The sequence below is a fragment of the Sturnira hondurensis genome, unplaced genomic scaffold (genome assembly GCF_014824575.4).
Source record: "Sturnira hondurensis isolate 20B ecotype Veracruz unplaced genomic scaffold, ASM1482457v3 Scaffold0022179, whole genome shotgun sequence".
In the NCBI taxonomy this organism is placed as follows: Eukaryota; Metazoa; Chordata; class Mammalia; order Chiroptera; family Phyllostomidae; genus Sturnira; species Sturnira hondurensis.
Genome location: NW_028094810.1, coordinates 1,167,903 through 1,189,526, shown reverse-complemented (window position 1 = coordinate 1,189,526; position 21,624 = coordinate 1,167,903). Strand labels below are relative to the sequence as shown.

The window sequence follows — 21,624 nt, the reverse complement described above, 5'->3', positions numbered from 1 at the left end:
TGGGATCTTTCTCCCCTCCCACCATCTCCCAGTCTGGGCACGAGCTATCCTCTGACCACCAGGCCCAGAATCCCTCCTGTCCTAGTCCTCCAAGGGGCCAGTGACCACTGCCTCTCGTGTGGGGTTTGCCAGGCTTCCGGTCCATCTGATGGCTATCACCTGGGGGGTCATGCATTCACCAACTGGCCTGTCTGCACTTAATGCTCTCCCTGCAGTAACCTCTTTAGGGCCTATCAGTGCCCACTGAGCTCCCACTGGGTGAGGACATAGCTGCTACCACGGCACATGAGGACCTGCCTCAGCCATAGAATCATGCGCTGTTGTGGGCCAGAGGGTGAGAGCTAAGGCTGTCCCAGGGCCTGGGAGGGCAGGGCCAATGCGACTGACCCTGACCTGGGACTCTCATGCTCCTAAGTCTGGCATGCAGTCACTAAAGAGGGAGGCTTAGCTCGTGCAGCCAAGGGGCCTGGTGGCCAGCAGGGCCAAGCCAGCACTGAAGACACAGAGCGTCCATGGAATGACAGGCATCTCAGAGCAGGGCAGGGACGCAGACAGGCATACAAGCTGGGTGGAGGATCACACATGAGCTTGCAAGCAGCGGCGTGGACACCAGGCAGGTGAGTGGACAATCCCTCCTCCCACTGGTGCCTGGTGCCCAACCCTGGCTCTCCCGTGCCCACCCTGCATCAGACCCCAGCAGGCCTGGCATCCACTTGTGATGTTCACCCTTCCACATGGCAGTGGCAGGGCGCGGAGGCCAGGCCAGCCTGCAGCCCCATGCAGGGGCTGGCAGAAGCAAGGGGCTTACGCATGCGGGGTGGGGGGCAGGTACCTGGGTTGGGCAAAGTGCCTGGAAAGACAAGGAGATGGTCTGAGCTGGCCGTAGTGGGCAGGACACTCAGCGGCCCTCTCCTGCAGGAAGCCCTCCTTGCTCCCAAGCTGGGTAGGGCCTCCCTAAGTCTCTCTCTCTGTCTCAGACAGCTTGGCTTGTTTCCCGTCCCATGGCATGAGAACGCATGGGGTGAGCCCTCCTCAACAGTGATGGGGGAGAGAAATGGGAGTCTCATTCATCTCCTATGCCGCTTGGCAGGGGCCCCCTCTGCCTCTTGCTGCAACTGCCCTCCCCTGCCTGGCCCCTGCTCGAGGGCCCAGCCACCATGTAGGCCCAGGCAAGGTGGGCAGAGTGCAGAGCCATTTGGTGAAGCCGGGGCTGGGAGGCCGACGGGAGCACGCCAGGTAGGGGGCTTCGGGTGCCCACTGACCACAAGTGCGCGCGAGACCCAGCCTCAAAGCCCGTCGCTCGGCGGGTGCCCGCTGCCTTACCACGGGCGCGCAGGCACCGACCCGCCACCACCACCAGGAGTGCCTTACTCCTGCGTTTCCGTTCCAGGCGTCGCTGCCGCTTCTCCTCACGCCGCCGAGCCTCCTCAGCTTCCTGGTGCTGCCGGCACTTGTGGAAATTCTCCACCACGACGCCCACAAACATGTTGAGCACGAAGAAACTGACAATGAGCAGGAAGGAGATGAAGTAGAGCAGCATCCAGGGGTTGTGGTTGGGCACCGGCTGCAACACACGAGGATGTGTGGGTCCCCACTGCCGGAGGGTCCTGCCCAGGGACAGCCACACCCCCCACGGTCCTGAGACTCGGCAACCTGCAGGGCCAGAGAAGGGGCCCCACGGCATGGAACTGCCTGAAAGTTCTCAGGTCACAGATGGCATCTTGGAGGTGGTTCTCTAAGATGATCCAGAGAATACGCAAAGGGTCCTCTTGGAGGGCCCGGCTGCCCACTGCCTGTCCGCACCTGCTGGTCTATGCCCACGGCGTCCAGCCCGTCATACATGATGTTCACCCAGCCGTCCTTGGAGGACAGCACGAACAGGGACATCAGCGCCTGTGGGGCCACAGCAAGGGTGGTTACCCCTCGCTGCCTGCTGCCTGGGACACTCCCCAGGCCTCCCGCACAGCCCCGCCCCCAACCCCGGAGCCCTGGGGTCCCGCCCTTCTCTTCTGTCAGGAGACTAGGACGGGGCCATGGATGATCACCAGGGTGCAGACCTCAGGCACCCCCAGTCTGGCCCTGCCCACCCTGCTCCTTCTCCCTCCCCGCCATGCTCCTTTGCCCTCCCCCCCCCTCCCCCTGCCCACCTGGCCCAGGTTGTCGAAGTTGTACTTGCGCCGCACCCAGCGGTACTGGGCCGCCCGGCACTCCGCCCTGGTAGATACGTTCCTGGTATCAGCGCCCTCGCAGTAGTAGAACTTGCCCTTGAAGAGCTGACGGGGCAGGCGGTCATCCAGAGTATCGACCCTGTGCCCCCCAGTCCACCAGCCCCCACAAGGGGTCTCCTGGGCAGCAGGGTGAGGGGCGAGGCCGGGCCTTCCTGGGGCTGCCCAGTGGCTGTTAACCACAGGCCACTGTCTCTCGCACAGGACATCCACGAACACGCGGGGCCCACCTGCACCCCCAGGATGCCGAAGATGATGAAGAAGGCGCAGCAGATGAGGACGATATTGCCGATGGGCCTCAGGGATGATATCAGGGTCTCCACCACCAGCTTGAGGCCAGGAGCGCGGCTGATGACCCTGCACAGGGCAGAGGGGCCTGCTGTTGGGCACGCCGAGGGGGCGGCCACGGTGCAGAGGGTGCAGCCCATGCAATGATGCTGCCAAGTCCCAGCCCCACCTCCACCTCCACCTCATTTGTTTCTGCCTTCTGGCCAGCCGGCTTTCCTCCTGGGCCTCCCAGGCCTATCCCCCAGCCCCCTGCCCACCTCAGAGGCCGGAGCGTCCGTAACAGGCGTAATACACGCAGGATGCCGAGGATCTTGGCACCGCCAGCAGAGGCCATGGCCACGATGATGTCGACAAGAGACACAAGGACCAGCAAGCCATCCAGCACATTCCAGCTGCTCTGCAGGTAGGCGTGTTCACCTGAGACCAGGCCTAGGGCCACCACCTATGCGGGTGCAGAGGAGGAGAAGCCCAGGTCTGAGGTGCTGCAGCAGAGGGGGTAGGGGACAGGGGCACAGCAGGTGGGAGCTGCTGGGTGGCCTGGGGTGGGGGGTGTAAGGCCAGAGGACAGACCCCAGGTCTCTCCCGGATATGCGGGTACCTTCACCATCATCTCAGCCACGAAAATTGCCGTGAAGATGTAGTTAGAGACGCTGAGGAAGACGCGTTCCTGCAGAGACAGGGTGGTGGGAGGGGCTGGCTGCACCCAGGAGACCCCGCCCCTCCCCAGAAGGAAAAGGGGGCCTCACGGTGCTCCCTGGGTCGATGTCCGGCCTCTCCAGGGCAATGGTGATACAGTTGAGGAAGATGAAAACCAGGACAATGTGATCAAACATCTTATGAGCGATGGTTTTCTGGCAGGAGGCACGGAACCTGGGAGGCCGAGGGTACTGGGTGAGGGGTCGGGGGCAGCGCTGCCGAAGCCCCTGCTTCGCCTCAGTCCTCAGAGGGCCGGCGGGAGGCCCCGAGGCCCAGGGAGCTCCCTGCCTGCCAGGGCACTCGAGGACTGAAAAGGGCAGTGTTTCTCCCACCCAGGCACCGCTTACCTGTTCTGTGGGGAGAAAAGGTACAGTGCCCAGGACTCACGGCTCCGACACCACTGAGGCTTATAGGGCTCCAGCACCTTGCGCAGGCGTGAGCAACAGCTCTAGGGAAAGGGGCAGACTCTCAGGCCCACCCCGGACTCTCCCAGCCCTGCCCCTCCATCCTTGGGGTCCCAGTTGCCCCAGCTCATCCTCCTCATAGAGGCACTGGGCGAGTGACCCATGCTGGCATCCACGGGGCCAGGTGAACAGACATTCTCAGATTCCCACCCAGAGAGACCCCCACGCCGGACAGCCCTCTGCCTGTGGAGCTGGCCTGGAGAATGGAGTAAGTGCCTCCCCGAGAAGGTGGCCCTGCCCTCCTCTCCTCCCCCTTGAGGCCCACCTGTGGCTGAACACTCAGGACTCAGAACTGCCCTTAGCTAGAGGTGGGGCCGGCCCTGGGGCCAATCCCATTCCTGCTCTCCAGGGATCAACTGAGGCCCATTGCCTAGGTCAAGGCCTGCTCAGCTTGTCCACTTCCCCCCTTTCTCTTGAGATCGCCCCCCATGCACGATGTGCAGGGTCTGCTCTGGGAACCAGCGCACTCACATCCTCCACGTCATCGTCAAAGTCGGCCAGGTCCTCCTTGTGACTGTCTATTCGCAGGAAGAACTCGCTGGGCAGGGCCAGCATCTGCCCATTGCAGTCATGGAGCTTGGTGGGCAGCAGAGTGGCGGGCCGCAGGGGCGGCACGTCCTGAGTGCCGCGGTGGTCCGGGGACTCAGCACGCCGCAGCGGGGTGGTGCGTGAGCAGGGCGAGGCCCCCACCCTGGGCCGCCCGTCCTCGGCCTCCTCGTCCGTGCTGCCCTTGCCCTCGCCAGACAGCAGGGACTCCCGCTCCCCACACTGGCTCCGGCGCTTGAGGCTGGGTGCACGACCCAGGCTGTTCCAGCTTGAGCGCCGGCTGCTCCAGGCGCTGTTGGGGCCCCAGTGGGTACAGGGTGAGCTGCGGAGGCTGGGCTGCAGGGGAAGGGGAAGGGGAAGGAAAGAGGGGGTCCAGTCCCCAAGTACCCCTAAACACCCCAGGATCCAGGGCACCCAGCCATAGGGGCCTTTTCCATCAGGGCACCCCATAGGTGGGATTTATACGTGGGCCACCACCAGCACTAACACCCATGAGTGGGATTTGTGAGTGCAGACCACCCTGCTAGGGAGAGGCCAGCAAAGAGCGATTCCAGGGGGATGCCCGAGCTGGAGCTGCAGAGCAGGTGGACAGTGAGCAGGAGATGCAGCCGGCAAGCGTTACTGGGCAGGCTTCCTGGAGGGCAGGGGCAGGCCATCAGCCAGCCCAGGACCAGCCGCTGGCCGTCCTCAGACACCGCCACAGCTGACCTTGCTCTCTGGGGTGGGCCCCAAATCAGTTTTTAATTGGCAGACTATGGCCTTGTGAAAAGAAGTTCAGCCACTCTTACAAGGGAAATCAACACCAGTCGAGGGACGCACCCTGCTGCGGCGCCTGCCCTCTCTGTCCGTGTTCCTGTCACCTGGCACGCGCTGCCTTCACCCTGCTACGCCGTGCCTGCGCACCTCCCTCAGGGCAGCAACACGCCTCGTGGCCAAGGCTCCGAGCCCACCCCGGGCTCGCCATCGCAGCCCTTCCTGTTACCTGCAGGAGGGTTTCCTCCGTGCCTCGCCCCACACCCCTCCTCTTGTCAGCGCGGCTGGCTCTGCCCACCCCTCCTGGGCCCTTCTGAAAAGCCACGGTGGCTATGTCCCTGGGGATGGCACTTCCTGGCTTGTGCGGAAAGTGCCCACGGGACACTGCTGGTCCTGACTCGGGGAGCCCTTCCCCGGGCCTCTGTCACGATTCAAGTGCTGTTTTTATGCTTTTTTTGCCACCTCTTTCCTGTTTTTACTTCTGATCACGCTCTGTCACCTTCTACCTTTTGTTAAACCTGGAAGATAAACTTCCGCCTAACATTTTCCCAGAGAAAACAGATCAAACACACATCTCAGCATCTGGTCTCTCCACCCCTCCCACAAACACAGTGACTCCTGCTCTGTTCCCGGAGAGCAAAGGGCCAGGGGCTCAGGAAGAAGTGTGAGGGGGGGGCAGGGGCAGACGCAGGGGGCGTGGGGCCCTCCCTCATCTTTGGGGAAGGCCTTAAGGAGCTGGGTGCATGGAGCCTGAAGGTGTCCTGAGGCTGGAGCAGGAGACAGTACCTACCAGAGACTTCTGGTCCCCCAGCTGGGGGTCCATGGAGCTGTTGCTGCCACGCCGTGAGTCCCGCAGACTATGGGCTGTGTCCAGGTTGGGGGAGCTCTTGGGGGTGGGCATGGGCGTTGCTGCCGTGTGCATAATGACAGGAGGGGGCAGGCTGCCTTGGCCCTCCAGGTGCCCATTGGGAGTCATGGCCAGGGAGTACATCTTCACTTCTGGAGGAGAAGGGGCCACCCGTGCCCACAGGGCTCTTGGGAAGGGGAATCTGCCCACACAGGATTCACCCACGGAGGTCCCCTCTCCACCAGGCCAGGGCAGGGGTTGCTCTACCATCCCCTTACGCACCTGAGGCCCTGCGGTCTCTGAACTTGTCGAAATCTTCTTCCAAGTGGGTGGATGTCTTGTCTTCATCTGTATCAGATCTGTTGGCGTCTCCCTGTGACCCACAGAGCAAAAGGCATGTGTGAGGTTCCCCTTGGGTGGCAGCCACCTGTGCCAAGCACCCCCTTGGGCAGGTCCCCACAGGGAGGCCGGAGGGGTGGAGCTGGGTGTGCCAAGAGGCCCGGCAGGTAAAGTGAGAGGAGGACGGAGTCTCTCCACGTCAGTCTGTGCACAAGTCCCACCTAATGTGCTGGGGTCCCGCCGCCTGGAAGTCCCCCTCACCTCTGCCTGGAAGCCCTCCACCAGGATGGCCACCAGCAGGTTGAAGAGCACATAGTTGCCGAAGGTCATCAGGGCCACGAAGTAGAGGGCAGCCCAGGAGGAGGTGGAGGCCATGCCGTTGTAGAGGACGACGTTCCAGTCTTCCTGGGTGAGGATCTGGAGGAGAAGGGCAGTGTGGGACCCCAGACCCGAGGCCGGGATGACATGGTGGGGAGGGGAGGGGTTGTGGGGTTAACCCCACCTTGGACACGCTGTCAACGCCTTGGGACAAGCTCTGCACCGGCGAGTACACACGCCCACCCCCCGGGGCGGGGGGTCACTGTCCCTACTGTGGCTCCAGCCTCGCACAGCCCAAGTCACGCACTCGAGCAGGCTGTGGCTCTCCTCTGGCCACATTTATTTCAGGGAAGAGTCCCCACCCATGCTTTACCTGGAACACAGTGACAATGGCCCACAGCAAAGAGTCAAAGTTCTTTCTATCAGGGACCGTGTCTCCGGTGTCTGTCTTCAGGCTGAACTTGCAGCCAAAGAGGTGCATGCCCAGGATGCTGAGGGTGAGAGGCAGGGGTGTGGTGAGTGGGGAGAGAAGGGAGGGAAGGGACACAGGGCAGTGCGGCAGGTCACTGCCTGGTCACCGCCTGGCCACCTGCACACCGAGCAGCTGCCCCTCTGTGCTCCTCTCCGCTGGACGCCCGGTACACCCACATCCATGGTGGGAGGACCAAGGCCAGGGGAGGCAGACACAACCAGAGGCCATTCTGGCTGCAAGCAGTGGCTGGGACCTGGGACGCCTGTCTCACTCAGCCTGCCTGGGCTGCCCTCCACCCCAGCCTTTCACAGGCCCAAGTCACGGCCAGGCTGGCACAGCAGGTGCTCAGCAGATGCACTTCAGCCTGGCTGTCCCCACCCGCTCTCCAATCCTCTACTCAGTCCCCAACCTACCCATCCAGAGGCACCCCCTGCCCCCCCACTGAGAGTGAGTCCATGAGAGCACAGCCCAACCGGGGGCCCCACATGCCTCAAGCCTGCATATGGAAGCACCCACTCAGTTCTGTTAGGATGAAGGAACCAGCTACTGAGCCCCTGTGGAACCTCTGAGGCTCCTGGCTGCCCCTATGGCCCAGGGCCCCAAAGCCAGCATAGTGGGAAGGGGTCCTCCTCTGCGGGGGGCAGGGCCCACCTGAAGATGAAGATGAAGAGCATGAGCAGCATGCAGAAGGTGGCCACGTTGTCCATGGTCTTCATGAGCACCACCAGCTGGCGCCGCAGTGCGGGCATGAAGCGCACCAGCTTCAGCACCCGCAGCAGCCGGAAGGTCCGCAGCACCGACAGGCCACCATCCGCCTGCCCAATGATCTCCCAGACACTGTGGGCCAGGCCAAGGGTCAGGAGGTGCTGTCCTCTGGCTGCGGTTCTCCGCACCCACCCTGACTCTGAATTTCCTCTTCCTGGAAGCAGGAATGCCAGCCTGGGAGCCACTGTGGCCTACACTCAACCCCATCATGAGCAGCAGGTCTGGCTGCATCAGGGCACCCAGGGGGCTGAGGAACTGCAGCAACATCTCCAAAGCCACATAACCAGCCGCCATCCCTGGCTTTGGCCCCAACAGAAGCTTCTCGGTTGAGAGCTTCCCTGTCCTGCACCTTTCACAGCCATGCCTGGCTCGTCCATTCTTGCTCAAACCCCTCCCTGCCAGGCCAGGGCCTCTGACTCCCAAGGGCCCCACATCCTCCTGGAGAAGGCACTTCTCCCAGATTTGCCTGCTCCTTTCTATACGGATTTTGCTGCAACAGTCACCCTGGAGGTGAGCTGGCATTCCTTGCAAGGGCCGAGGCGTAAGCAGAGGCCAGCCAGGAGGTTGACAGGCCACTGAACATCTACTCTATTCCTGCAGGAAACAGCTCCAATAGATTCTAGACACCTGCAGCTGGCCCAACTGGGCCTGCCCCACAGTGCCTGCCAGGAGGGACTCGGTCCCTGGGCGGGAGCTCGACTGGACTCCCAGCTCTGCCACCCGCCAGAAGACGGGCCGGCAGTGCCTCTCCCTCTGCTGGGGGCTCTGCTCCCAGACACTCAGGCCTCTCAGGACCTAATGGCCAGAGTGGGAGGAGGAACCTACCTGATGACCACAATGATGCTGTCAAAAATGTTGTAAGGATTCCGGATGTAGCCCAGCGGGCCGCAGGCCAGCAGCTTCAGCAGCATCTCCAGGGCGAACATGCTGGTGAACACGATGTTGCTGATCTCCAGGGCATTGGTCAGCTCATCGGGCTGTGGGCAGCAGAGGAACCACCGGGGGAGAAGCGTCGCTGTCCCCACTTATGGGGAGCAGGGACGGCGGCGTCAACGAGCCAAAGGCCCAGAGACTGCAGCAGGCACCTCGAGAACCTAACTGGCTGCTGTCTGAAGAAGGAAGCTAGGCCCCAGGGGTGTCCCTTCCAGCAGGACCCTGGCCCATCGGCCCCCTACCATCGCTGTCCCTGGCTTGCCCAGGCCCATGTGAGAACTGGGGCCCTAGAGACCCCCTGGGCCCTGAAGGACAGGCCATGGGGACAGGGCCTAGAGTGCCTGTGCTGGGGGTCAGGATGGGGGTGCTGGGGGCACAGACATCAAGGGTGGTACCTCCGAAAGCCGCTCCGGTCTCTGGAGACCTTACCCTTCCTTGCCAGAAGGCCCCAGAGGCCCATCCTCACCGGGGACATTCTAATCTGCCTGCATGTGCTCACATACACATGCCTCTGTGTGTGCGCCAGTGTGACCTGTGTGCGTGCTGCCTGCAAGCATACTGCATGTGGTAGACACGCACATGGCCACCCATGTGTCTGTACACATGCCCACACCTGCCCACACGAACCTTATGTATGTATATGTGTGGACAGGTATGACTATGTGCCTGCATGGCAGTAGGGACACGGACTGTGTGCATGTGTGCGCCTGTGTGTGTGCCATGTGGCACAGGGGTCTTCCATACCAGGGGTCTCTTGAGGTCAGCTGCTGTCCCTGCCCTGGGTCTCCCCCTCAAAAAAAGAACCTCCCACGCAGGGCCTGCCTTCGGCTGAGACTGCTTAATTTCTCCTAAACTGCTCCGGGATGAAAGAAAATGGCTTCACTGACCTGAACGTCTAGACTGACAGGTAGGAGGTGGGAAGTTCATTTGGTCGTTAAAAGTGAATGGGCCTTGGTCCCGAGAGGATACCACCCCCTTGCCAGACTCAGCCGCCCCCTGCAGGTGTGGTCCTGTCCAGGGCTGGCACTTTGGGCACAGCGTCCAGGGGTGGGGGCTGGGCACCATGCTGGTGTTCCTCCCAGGGCCATTCTACACCACCACCTCTTCTGGCCACCAAGGGGCTCCCCAGCAGGTGCTGCCAGGAGGTCTGGCTCAGGCAAGGGCGCCTCTCTCTGCAAGAACGGGTCTGGGGTTCCCCTCCTGAGAAGAGCTACCAAATGACCTGGTGAACACCCTCAGCCCCCTGGCTGCCTCTGGGTCTTTGATGGTCTCAACCCTCATCCCCAGATGGAGAGAACCTCGTGGCAGGAGCTGTGGTGTCTCCATGTTCGACACTCAGCAGAGACCCCGCCCAAGGAGGAAAGACGAGCATTTGTTGAGTAACTGACAAAAATCACCTGGCTCCAACATCACCTGCTGCCCAGTCCCCACGACCCCCCTGCGGGTCCCCGAGAGGCTGAAACCTGGAGACGCACAAGGAACGTGCTCCCCAGGGGCCTCGACGACGGTCCCGACTCACACAGAAGGCGAGTGTCCCTGCGCCCACCCACCTGCTCATGGTACTCGATGCCCATGCTCAGCGTGTTGGTGAGGATGGCCGCCATGATGCCGCGGTTGAAGTACTTGCTGTCCACGATCCGGCGCAGCTTGCCGCTGACGGCAGCCCACCCGCGGATGAGCCCGCTTCGCTGGCCAGTGGCCACTTGCGTCTGTGCCCGCCTCCGCACAGTGCCCTGGCCCGGTGTGTCTGCCGCCGGGGTCAGCTGCATGGGGTCGCGGCGGTCCCCGTGCCGCAGGTCCTGCGTGAACTCGTAGACCGCGTTGCCTTCGGAGCCTGCGCTCTCGGAGTCGCTGAACTCCCACTCGGGGTCTCCCAGGGCACCGGCGCAGTACGGACAGTCCTTCAGTTCGCAGGTCAGCGTGCCCGACTGAGGGCTGGGCAGGGGGCAGGGCACACTCAGGCCCGACAGGTGGCTGGGGGCCCGGCCCAGTCCTAAGTGGCGAAGGGCACAGGCAGGATCAGGCCACTCAGCAGTCACACCTGTGAGTGCCTGGGACCCGTGCCCACATGGAGGGTGGTGCAGGGTGAACAGTGCACACCTGGGCACACTCATACCTGGGGTCATACACACCCCTGGACACACTCACATGCACATCCAGCCATGCATGTGCACACCCGGGGACACACCTGGGCACACTGGTGCACACCCTGTATAGGTGTGCTCCACTCACATACAGGGGCAGGGACGCAGAGGAGCAGAGTAGCTCATCTGTCCTATGATGTCACCATCCCAAAAGGTGACATGAGCTACTTTCTAGCAGCCATGTTAAGTAGGTGAAATTAACTTCAATGCTGCATGTAACCTGACACGTGCCACCCATCACCACCCTACCACGGATCAGGCGTGGGAGTGGCCGAGGAGCGCTGTGCTCTGTATCCTCACACTCAGTTCCTGGGGCCCGGGCACCCTATGCATCTGAAGCTGCAGCTTAGATTCACTGGTACTCAGGGGCCCACATGGCCAGGGCCCCTCACACCCTGGGCACGGGGCATGAGGACGATGGCCCCAGCACATACCCCATCTGTCCCAGGGGCACTGTGGTCTGGACACTTGCATACACCACTTGGGGGGGCCTTACAACCTGCACAGGGCCCCATGTCTCTCCTTCAACCACGAGTCTGAGAGGGCTGAAGCAGAGGCCCCGGGGTGGGGGAATGGTGAGGGGCAACCGGCCCCCTCCCCAACCCTTGAAGGCATTGTAACCTTGACTCCTCCCCATCCCCCTGCCTCAGTCTCTGCACCTCCTGAGGAGAAGGTCCAGGCCATGAACACAGACGACCCCCCTCAGGGCCAAGTGGGGGCAATACTCTGCCAGCTTCAGAATTCTCACATCCATGAGGCAACGCTCACGGTCCACTAAGCCAATGGTTGTTCGGGGCTACCACAGGGTGAATAGAAGGGGTACCCAATTCTGTCCCCTCCCTGCTGAGTCAGAGTGTGAGGTACCCAAGGCCCCCCCACTCTTCCAAGGTGAAAAGAAAAAAGAGCAGGGCCCCCGGGAAGGCGCGCAGGTGGGGACAACGTGCCTGGGTCCCATCCCAATCCCAGCAGGGCGAAGTTGGGGTCCTTACCATATTCCCCAACCAAATGCTGGATCTTCTCATAGGGGTCGTGGCTGCTCAGGCTGAGGGAGCTGTGCCCTCCAGCTCCTGGTGGCCTGCTGGCCCGCTTTCCCTTGGGCCCGGGGCTGGCACCACCTTTGCCACCACCAGCTGCTGAAGGCAGGATGGTGGGGTAATTCATGGTGCCCAGGCCCACGGCCAGCTTGAGGCCCGTGGCGGTGGCTGTAGCTTGCACCCCCTGGGACCTCCCCGGGGGCCCCTCAACGTGGCAGTCTGCGTGGTACACGCTGTGCACCGACTCGGCGTCCAGGGGTCCGGGGCTGGCCAAGGGTGGCGAGGGCGGCGCCCGGGCCCGCACCAGCCTCGAGTCTCCAGCGCCTGCTTCGGGGCCGGGCCGCCGGGGGCTGCTGTGGCCAAAGTGGTAGTGGTGGTGGTGGTGGTGGTGGTGGTGGTAGACCAGATGATGAATGGAGGCTGCATGCCTGTCTGCCCGCCGTGGCCGGTGCCCGGGGCCCTGGCCGTGCAGGGCACTGCTGGGGTCCACCTTCTTGCACCAGCGGCTCTGCCAGCGCGCACAGAGGCGCAGGCCACGCCGCTTGACTTTGCGGCAGACGTGGCCCACGTACTTGAGCAACTCCTCGTAGCAGCTGCCCGGCTCAGAGAAGCTGGCCAGTGTGCTGTCGTCGGACAGGTAGCGGGCGCGCTGCTCCCGCATCAGCTGGTTCTCCCGCTGCTTCGTCTCCGAGAACTGCGTGGCGATCACCACCAGGCACAGGTTGATCATGAAGAAGGAGCCCACCTGTGGCGGGCGGGCGGTGTTGAGCCTTCCAACAGCCTGTCCGGGCCTCGCTCACCAGGCTGTGTGCCCCAGGGAACTGGGGAAGAGGGGACACGGAGACCCATCTGCCCCAGAGGCCGGGGCAGTGGCTGTGGTGTCTAAACAACAGTGACTGAGTCCCTGATGAGAGAAACACTGAGCCCTACTGTGTGCCACCCATTCCGGGGGCCAAGGGTATGACTTTGAGTGTGGCCAGCGGGAGCGCCCCATGATGGGTGGGACCCCTGCTAATTTGATGCTGAGCCCAGCTTCTGGCACAGGTGGTACCTAGTAGGTGCTTCTCATCTATTTGGGGACAGATGGAGGACACACGGGGAAACCCTCCTTCCCGTCATCTGTGAGGCTTGCCCCCTCCTTCTCAGGTCTGTCCTTGATGAGACCCTCTCAATTATGGCCATCCTGCCCTTTCCAGTCAGGCCTTCCTCTGTGACCGGGCCACCATGGGAAACTGTCCTCTGCTCGTGAGGACCCTCTGAGACAAGACAGCTGTCTGCCTGTCCTGTGTACTGCTGGGTGCTCACTGACCCTGGCTGCATCAAGCGAGGGACACACCTGGGGCCACGCGCACTGGGGAGGGCTGCTCCTGGGGGGTCGTGTGCAGAGTCCCGACTCTCCTGCAACTTCCAGGCAGGATCTGGACCTGGGAGGGCCTGGGGTCTGAAGCCCCCTGGAAGTGCGTGCTCACCTACCACCCACTCTGGCTCCTGTCCTCCCATACCTTCCTCGTCCCTCCCACTGAGGACTGCATGGAAGTCCCATCACGGGCCCCACCTGTCTGCCCAGCAGCCCAAGGGCAGCCCTGGGTCTCAGCCAAAGCCAGGGCCTCTGAGGGCGAGTAAAAGCTGGGATGGCAGGAGCTGGGGGCACAAGCAGGCCCACGGATGGGCCCTGGGGACCAGGACAACATCCACCCAGGAGCTTGTGGGTCTAAGATCAACTGTCGCAGCTCAGGCACCTCCACCCACCAGCGCCCGCGGCCCTGGAAGCCTCGCCCTGCCGACTGGGGCCCGTCCCGCGCCCGGCACTCACGATGATGAGCAGAATGAAGTAGATGAAGTTGTAGAAGGAGTGGGCGTCCATGACGTAGTACATGATGTCCACCCAGCCTTCCAGCGTGATCACCTGTGTGGGGGCAGGTGGCTAGACACACCTGGGGGCAGGGTCCAGCCCCGCCCCCCCCCCCCCGGGTCCAGATGTGGGGCTGGCGGAGCCAGTAAACACCACCCCTCCTCACGGCTCCGCACACTCAGAACCCAGCATGACTGCGAAACAACCTCCATGGGCCGCGCGGTCTAGAGAGGAAGCCCACCTGGAAGATGGCGATCCAGGCGTAGCCAATGTTGTCGAAGTTGATGGCACCGTTGTGGGGGTTGGAGTCGCCGGAGCGGCAGACGTTGTAGTACTGGTTCCAGTTGATGCAGGCGTTGTGGCCAGCACCGCCCACGCCCTCAGCCTGCGGCTGCCCGTAGGCCTCCCAGCCCAGGGTGCACTCCACGCGCAGCTCACGGCGGCTGGGGATGTGCGAGCACTTCTGCATCCCGTTGTCCCGGTGCGAGGAGCAGATGAAGGGGTTCTCGTCGCCCTCCTCTGTCTGATAGTACGGCCGCAGGAAGGTGAGGTTGTTGTTCCTAGGGGCGGGAGGCCCAGTGCGGGGCACGGGGACAGAGAGAAGGAAAGGAGGATGAGGGAGAGACCGTGGAGGACGCAAAGAAGCGATGAGAGAAAGATAAAGAGGCAGAAAATAGATATAGACACAGAGAGAGACAAACAGAAAACGAGAGACAAAAACAGACATAAAAACCAAGGTAAAGAGACAAAGACCCAGATGCCAGAACCCTGGGCCCAACCTAGAGGTATTCCAGGAGGGGTGAGCCCCTGGGGGCGGTGCCTCCTGGGGGCAGGCCACTCAGAAGAGCCTGTGGAGGGGGCATGACTTGCTGGTGGGTGTGGCCTCGCACCTGACAAAGGTGCTGTCCAGGAAGCAGCGATTGCGCAGCAAGCCAGCCCACAGCTGGACGCCCACAATGCCGAAGATGAAGAAGACAAAGAAGCAGAGCAGGAGCACGTTCCCCAGCATGGGCAGGGTGTCCAGCAGCAGTGTGACCAGGATGCGCATGCCTGCAAGGGGTAGGGTAGGAGTCAGCACCGGGACTTTCTGGAGTGTGCCCTGCACCCCCAGCCCCTCCCGCTGCTCATGAATGGGTAGGGCAGCTCCAGGGAACATGCACCCACTCCCTACTTGTCCAGTGGACACTGAGGGACAATGACGCCTCTCAGTCAGGCCCACAGCAAGGGGGACAAGGCTGCTGTCCAGGTGCAACCTCTTCCCCATGCCCTGTTCAGGCCTCAGGACTGGTCATGAGTCCAGCGGTCCTAGCTCTAGCCTAGGAGCAGCAACCTTAGGGCCCACCAGCAACGTGGGCTTTGGTCTGCCTCCATGCTTGGGAACCTAGACGTGTTGCCACAGGTATGGGGTTGGGGAGGTCCCATAGCACAACCCTGACCCACCTGCTTTTTTGTGGAGTAAATGGCCCCAGGGCGAGGGGGCACCTGCCCTGGGGGGCATGTGACTTCTCGGAGAGGGCTGTAGGACAAGTCCTAACAACCTGGACTTGGGTGGGAGGCCACCAGGACCCAGGCCAGGCAACCAGAAGGCTTCGTACACAGCTACGTGGTACACACAGAGCCCCCCCCCCCACGTATACACATACAGCCTCACGGTCACATGGGCACTGCCCCCTCCCCGAATTCAGCCACACCGCTGAACACTCTGAAGACACTGAAAAATCCTGAACCATCCCGTGTGGGCAGATGACTGTGAGGACAGGCCATCTTCTCAATGAGCAGCCTCGCAACTCCCCAGAAGCTTTCCCACGCCTCCTTGATGGGCCAAGCAGCCACCGGGGCCTGTGCAGCCCCCTCCCCCAATATCACCCTGCGTGCTGTACAGGTGAGGAGTCTGACTTTCAGAGTGGCCAGGGCCCCCCACAGCCTGCCCATCACACCCCAGCTTGGTCAGGGTCTGCTCTGTCCTTCCCAGAAAAAGTAGCAACTGCTCAGGGACCACAGTCCCTCCTCCAGCGCTGGGGCCACAGTGGCCAGAAACCAGGGCAAGGTGGCATCCTGGTCCTGTGTCCCAGCAGGCCCTGGGGAGCTCTCAGCAGGGCTGGCAAGACATAAAAGCCTGCTCCATACCAGGGAGGGGTGTTCACTCACTGGGCACACGGTTGATGGCACGGAGGGGACGCAGCACACGCACTGTGCGGATAGCGGAGAGGCTCACATTGTGTCCGTCCAGAGAATACTCCATCATGCTGGGGGGGGGCGGGGAGAGGGCTCAGGTGGGGGGCAGGGGACCACATACTGGACAGCTGGTCCCCAAGCCGTGCACCCAGCCAGGCTGGGTCCTAAGGCAGGAGGGGCATGACCCCCGGTCACCACTGGGTGCTCCCTTGCCTTCCTGGACATCCCATGTCCACCCCACCATTGCTGCTGCTAGCACAGGGGTCCCCAGGACAAGTGTCCACCCCTGACACAGGCGATACTGACCTCCCACCTCCCAGGTACAGCCCGGACCCCTCTAGAGTGCGCCTGTTCCACCCCTCTCCCTGGGGGACCCCTCCACCTGTGGAGCCTGAGGGGGTGGGGCTCCAGGCCAGGCCTGGTCAAATGAGAGGCTGTTTCGGGAGCTACAGCCCCAGGGCAGCCCTGGCCTCGCAGAGCGGGGCTGTGGGTGGCATGGAGCTGTACCCCGCCATGACGATGAAGAAGTCCAGCCTGTTCCATGTGTCACCCAGGTAGCACTTCTGCCCGAACAGCCCCAGAGCGACCATCTTAATGACCATCTCCACCGCGAAGAAAGCGAAGATGAAGTCGTCGAAGGCCTGGCAAGAGAGGCTGAGAGTGGGACCTATACCTTCCACACACTGGGAAGGGGTGTCCCCAAGGGTCGTTCATGGCGAGCGGGCCAGCCCAGCCCCCCTGCCCAGGCCCCTACCTCCAGGATGCTGCAGCGCTCTGAGCGGCACCTGACGTCCTCGCAAGGCCGGAACATGCCCAGGGTGACGCAGTTGAGCATGATGACCAGCATGCTGACGTGCTCGAACCACGTGGGGCAGGCAGTTAAGGGCTGATGCAGGAGGCTGGCAGATGGCCAAGGGAAAGCAGGAGGGGAGGCGGTACCCTGTCCTCCCACTGCACCGGGGGCCGAGCCCTCCCCACCCCTGCACCTGCCCCATCACCTGGGTGTTAAGGGACAGAACCCTGACACCAACTCTGGGTACAGAGAAGAAACTGAGGCAAGTGACCTAGATGGAGGCTGGAGGCTACCTGCTGCCTTTCTCCAGGTTTCTCCTAACTAGTGACCGAAATCAAGGTCCCACACGCAGGTGCACATCTCACAGCTGCTGCCCAGTCTGGGCTCTGGCAAGTGCTGCAGACCATGGTCCACAGACCGTGAGGGGGACCCCAGAGCCAGCTGCTCTCGGACTGCCCTGGGCCCCTGTGACTCCAGCAGATAGAAAGCCCCAACTGTGGCAACGGGGAGAGGAGGATGTGAGCTTCGGGGCAGTTTGGTGACTGGGCCTGGAGGATATGCAGCCCTACTGTGTGCTCGGATAAAGGGTAACGGGAATTGGATGAAGGACAGGTGGGGGACGCCCTGCACTCTCCTGCCCCCCACCAGCCAGCCAGTCGGTCCTGGGAGGAAAAGCTGCCTGGAGGGCCACATCCAGAAGCATCTTCCTGCGGGCAGGAGGGTGTCCAGCCCAGGATGGGGCCTCAGGGTGCAGTCAGCAGCGAGTGCATCTGGCATACTGTGTACCCAGCACAGGTGCCTCAGCCACCCTGTGTTCCCTGGCCCTGGGTACAGGAACAAGAGTTCACCCAGAACCTCAGTGAGAACTCCTGCCCATTTGAGGAGTGGCCACCAGATGGCACTATGGCTTCATGCAGGCCAAGGTGTGGCCTGGTCGTCTCCCCGGCTGCCTCCAGGAAGGGGTGGACCCCCACACCTGTACCAGTTGGTTCATCAGGAAATCAGGGAGCCTGCCAATATGGGGCCAGGGCTGTGTGTAGGAGGCCCCTAGCTGGAGGGCTGAGGCCTCACCTGAGCCTTATGGATACAGGCAGTTAGCTGTCCCTCATGGCTGGGAGGGCCCCAAGACTTCAGGGGAATTCCATGTACCTACCCCCAAAACCATCCCCAGGTCAGGACCCCCTCCCACACACTCGCACCCTAAAGGTGGGCTTTCTGTGGGGTTGCCGGCCTGCCCTGCTCAGGCTAGAGAGCAAGGGCCTCCAGCCCACCTTGAAGCTGGTGCGAGGTGCATGGGGGAACCTGGAAAACACCACCGGTCAGCAGGCAGCCCTGGGAAATTCAGGCTCGGGATCCTGTAGGCTCCACCCGGCATGGCCCTGAGGCGACAGGGATGGGAGCCTCAGCTGCAGCACGTTCTGGCTGCCCGGCCTTCAGGTCAGTGCACTCCTGCTCCCCGTCCCATGCTTCCCTTGGTGGGTCTGGGAGATGACCCCTGCAGCAGGACCCCTGCCTGGCACAAGGCTCTGCTCCACGATGTAGTCCTGGGTACCCACACTGCGCCTGCTGTATGTGCGCACTGGGACTGGGGGTCCATGCAGCCCCACCTTCAAGGGGTTCTGAGCCCTGGGTGACAAACCGGCAAGGGCAGTGCTGGGACGGGGTCAAGGAGGGGACTGGCCTAGGGAGACTTGGGGCCTCCATACCTACAGGCAGATGGGCTCAGCGATGAGGAGCAGGAGGAGGTCACACCCAGTGTAACCCCTCCTTTGTGGGACCCCGAAAGCCAGCCTCACCCCTTCTCCCTGCAGCCGCCCAGACAAGGACAGGGGTGGGAGGGCGGAACAGCAGTTGATGCCAGCAGCCCATGCCCACAGCTCAGTGTGCAGCATGGCACAGGGCCACCGATGTAATTACACGTTCCCACCGAGAGTGCCGTAAGTGCACTTAATGGGTTCAGCAGTAACAAGTGCCTTTGCTGTGATTCAGCTGTGGAAAAACAGCGATCGGCGTCCTGCTAAAGCAGTACCGAGGGCCCTGTCCCCCAGACCCCATGGGAACCGGCTGCGCCGCCTGGCAGGGCAGCCCCGCAGTCAGGGCTGGCAGGGCCTGCAGCCAGCCCTGGGAGGCCTTGCCTGTGGTGTGTCAGTCTCCGCGAGTGGGTGGGCGGAGAGGACAGATCTAGGGTGAAAAGCTGCACCAAATGCCCACGTCACACCTGCGCACTAGAACGGCTCCGTCTCGCATATTGAGGAGCCCATCTGAGGTGGACTCTGGTTCTACCGCACAGACTGGGGCCTTGGGTGACTCGCCTAAGGGGCCTGAGGGACCCAGGCTATGTCACAGGGCACTGGGCCCACACATGGGAGCTAGTTCTTGGGTACTAGACAAGGATGGAAGGGGCAGGTACAGGAATTCCCGGACCTGGAGGCTTCTTAAAGGAACCTGCCACAGACCCTGGAGCTGGCGTCGGCTGAAGCTGAGGACCTTGGTCTTCGGTGGTAGAGTGAATGTGTCTGAATTGGTCTGGGCCAGGCCCCCTGAGAAGCTACTCAGGTCAGGGAGTGGGAAGGCCCACTCCCCAGCATGGACTACAACCCAGGGCCCCAGCAACTCGCAAAGACCAGCCAGCTTGGGGTCCCTGGGTCAGCACCTTCCCAACCTCTGACAAGCAAAGCTCACCCTGACCCTGCCAGCCCCTGCCTACCTCCCTGCTCTCGAGGCACACCCCGAGACTCAGGACAACCAGCCATGGCTAGTGACCCAGGACGCAGCAGGGAAGCCGTGAACACAGGCTCGTATGAGAAATGGAGACATCACCACGGTGCCTGGTGAGTCACAAACCCAGTCAGCACAGTCCGGGCACCCAGAAAGTTCTCCACTCATCCCTGCAAGCACTCACCCTTTGGGGTCACTCCAAACTCGTGTCTGGGAGGAATGAGGTCCAGGGTCCTGCACCTGGGCCTTGAGGCCTTGCCGTGGTCGGGGTGAAAGTACACACACGTGTGCTAGGCTCTTGAGAGAAGCGCCATGGGGCCACCCTGCCCTTCTTGCCCTGGGGTGACAACCAGCCCAGGATACACCAGTCCCCTCCAGGGAGGGCTTGGGCTCAATCGGCACCCCCGCACACAAGGCTGACCCCCACACATCACAGCTGTGCCCTAGTCACGCCTTGGTGGACAGCTGAGGACAGACCACGCCAACTGGCCACTCATTACATGAAGCCCAGTGACTTCTGGAGGCTTAATCACACAGATGGATTTTCTGGGTTTTAATTAAAAATACTTTAGGTTTTAAATTAAGTTTCACAAATTAGAATCAGTTTCCACTGCAGGTCCAAGGCAGCCAGGCTGACATGTGGTCAGGAGGCAGAGGCCACGCCGCACGGGGAGGCAGCCCTGGAGCTGGCCCAGGGCCCGGCCAGAGGGGCGCTGGGCCTGGGCCCGCAGCTCCGAGCAGCGATCTCTCCAGCAGGAGGACCCTGCGGCCAGGAAGGCCCTTCCCCAGCCTGGCGGCCTCAGGAAGGGCAGTGAGCCCCCTGGAGGAGAAGTGCCCCCTCTCAGACATGGCTCCAACACACCCCAAGCCCCCCAATGTCAGGCCCCCGGTGGCCAAGAGGAGGAGGATGCCCAATGGGACAGATCAGGCTGCAATCTCTGTCCATGGTGCTGAAGCAACTCTGTGCAGGGCATATTAAGGGCTGGGGAGGGGCACCGCTCACCCAGGCTTTAACGGAAACCACCCCATCAATCGCCCTAGCCGGATAGCTCAGTTGGTTAGAGCATCGTCCTCATACACCAGAGTTGCAGGTTCAATCTCTGATAGGGCACGTACAAAAGTCAACCAATGAATGCACAAATAAGTGAAACAAAAAACTGATGTCTTTCTCTCTCAAATTAATAAAAAAATCCCTTTCTCACTGCGGGGAATTCCCAGCTGGTTAATAAAAGCCACCTAAGGTCTCTTTTCAAGATGGCACTGGCCTACAAATGCCTTCATCCTGGGCATGTGCATGAGGAGGCCCCAAGGGCACGTGACCTGCTTTGATGAGTGCCACCAAGTCCACATGCCTGTCATCTGGTAGAAATTACCAGGAAAGGGAGGCAAAGCACGGGGCTGTTGGCAGTGCTTGTGGAAGCCAGAAGAAGGGGTGCACAGCCACTTAGTGCATGTTAAGGGCTGTGAACCCCTCAATGGCAGCAGTGGGGGACCCCGACATGGGCTCTCACCAAGAACAGGGACCTCCAGAGTCCTGGAACAGGGCAGGAGCCCTCAGCATGGCGAGCAAAGTGCAGGACAGTGTGGACCAAAGGATGGTCCTGGCGCCTGTTAACAGGCAGCACCCTCAGCCTGCCCAGGCCTGCTTGCTCAGGATGCCCGGGGCCCACAGAGCCAGCCGCTTCTCACACTGCCTGGCCGAGTTGGGGGTGAGAGAGGCTAAGGGATTCACCCAGATTCTCTTCTATAAAGCATCCAAGTGTCTTCTATAAAGGTTCCAACTCCCCCATCTCGTCCCTAATCCCGACAAATCACCCTGCCCCAGACACCTGGAGGGAGGGAGGCATTTCGACCACATTGAGCGCACTGGGCAGTGGGCTGGTTCTGTGTGCAGGACAAAGGTTTGATAAGATTTTTTTAATCCTCATCTGAGGACATTTTTTTCCATTGCTTTTGGAGAGGAAGGGAGTAAGGAAGGAGAAAAGCACTGATGAGAAAGAGAAGCATCAATCAGTTGTCTTCCATACCCGCCCAGACTAGGGACCGGCACCTGGACCAGGGAATCGTACAGGGGGTTGAACCAGTAACCTAGGTATGTCCTCTCTGGGACTCGAACCTGCAACCTTTTGGTTATAGAACAATGCTCCAACCAAGTGAGCCACACTAGCCAGGGATGGAGGGGTGCTTTAATGTGGTTTTGGGACACAGACAGGTGAGCTGGGCACCCCTCGCTAAGATGTGGTTCCTACTGCAGGGCCGCAG

General features: G+C 61.8%; 1 protein-coding gene across 1 annotated transcript in view; it reads right to left on the bottom strand.

Moving 5' to 3' along the window:
- Positions 1-21,624, bottom strand: part of CACNA1H (calcium voltage-gated channel subunit alpha1 H) — a 64,503-nt gene that overhangs the window by 7,770 nt on the left and 35,109 nt on the right. Inside the window, exons 2-25 of the mRNA XM_037034487.1 lie at positions 17,063-17,138; positions 16,606-16,750; positions 16,359-16,492; positions 15,825-15,922; positions 14,567-14,726; positions 13,918-14,236; positions 13,638-13,730; positions 11,780-12,569; positions 10,197-10,639; positions 8,539-8,690; positions 7,600-7,785; positions 6,850-6,967; positions 6,420-6,575; positions 6,102-6,192; positions 5,763-5,971; positions 4,145-4,555; positions 3,557-3,657; positions 3,260-3,383; positions 3,112-3,180; positions 2,771-2,955; positions 2,456-2,582; positions 2,148-2,273; positions 1,804-1,893; positions 1,372-1,564 (exon numbers count right to left, since the gene is read on the bottom strand). Of these exons, the coding sequence (XP_036890382.1) occupies positions 1,372-1,564; positions 1,804-1,893; positions 2,148-2,273; positions 2,456-2,582; positions 2,771-2,955; positions 3,112-3,180; positions 3,260-3,383; positions 3,557-3,657; positions 4,145-4,555; positions 5,763-5,971; positions 6,102-6,192; positions 6,420-6,575; positions 6,850-6,967; positions 7,600-7,785; positions 8,539-8,690; positions 10,197-10,639; positions 11,780-12,569; positions 13,638-13,730; positions 13,918-14,236; positions 14,567-14,726; positions 15,825-15,922; positions 16,359-16,492; positions 16,606-16,750; positions 17,063-17,138 (4,596 nt within the window). The remainder of the gene's footprint in view (positions 1-1,371; positions 1,565-1,803; positions 1,894-2,147; positions 2,274-2,455; positions 2,583-2,770; positions 2,956-3,111; positions 3,181-3,259; positions 3,384-3,556; positions 3,658-4,144; positions 4,556-5,762; positions 5,972-6,101; positions 6,193-6,419; positions 6,576-6,849; positions 6,968-7,599; positions 7,786-8,538; positions 8,691-10,196; positions 10,640-11,779; positions 12,570-13,637; positions 13,731-13,917; positions 14,237-14,566; positions 14,727-15,824; positions 15,923-16,358; positions 16,493-16,605; positions 16,751-17,062; positions 17,139-21,624) is intronic.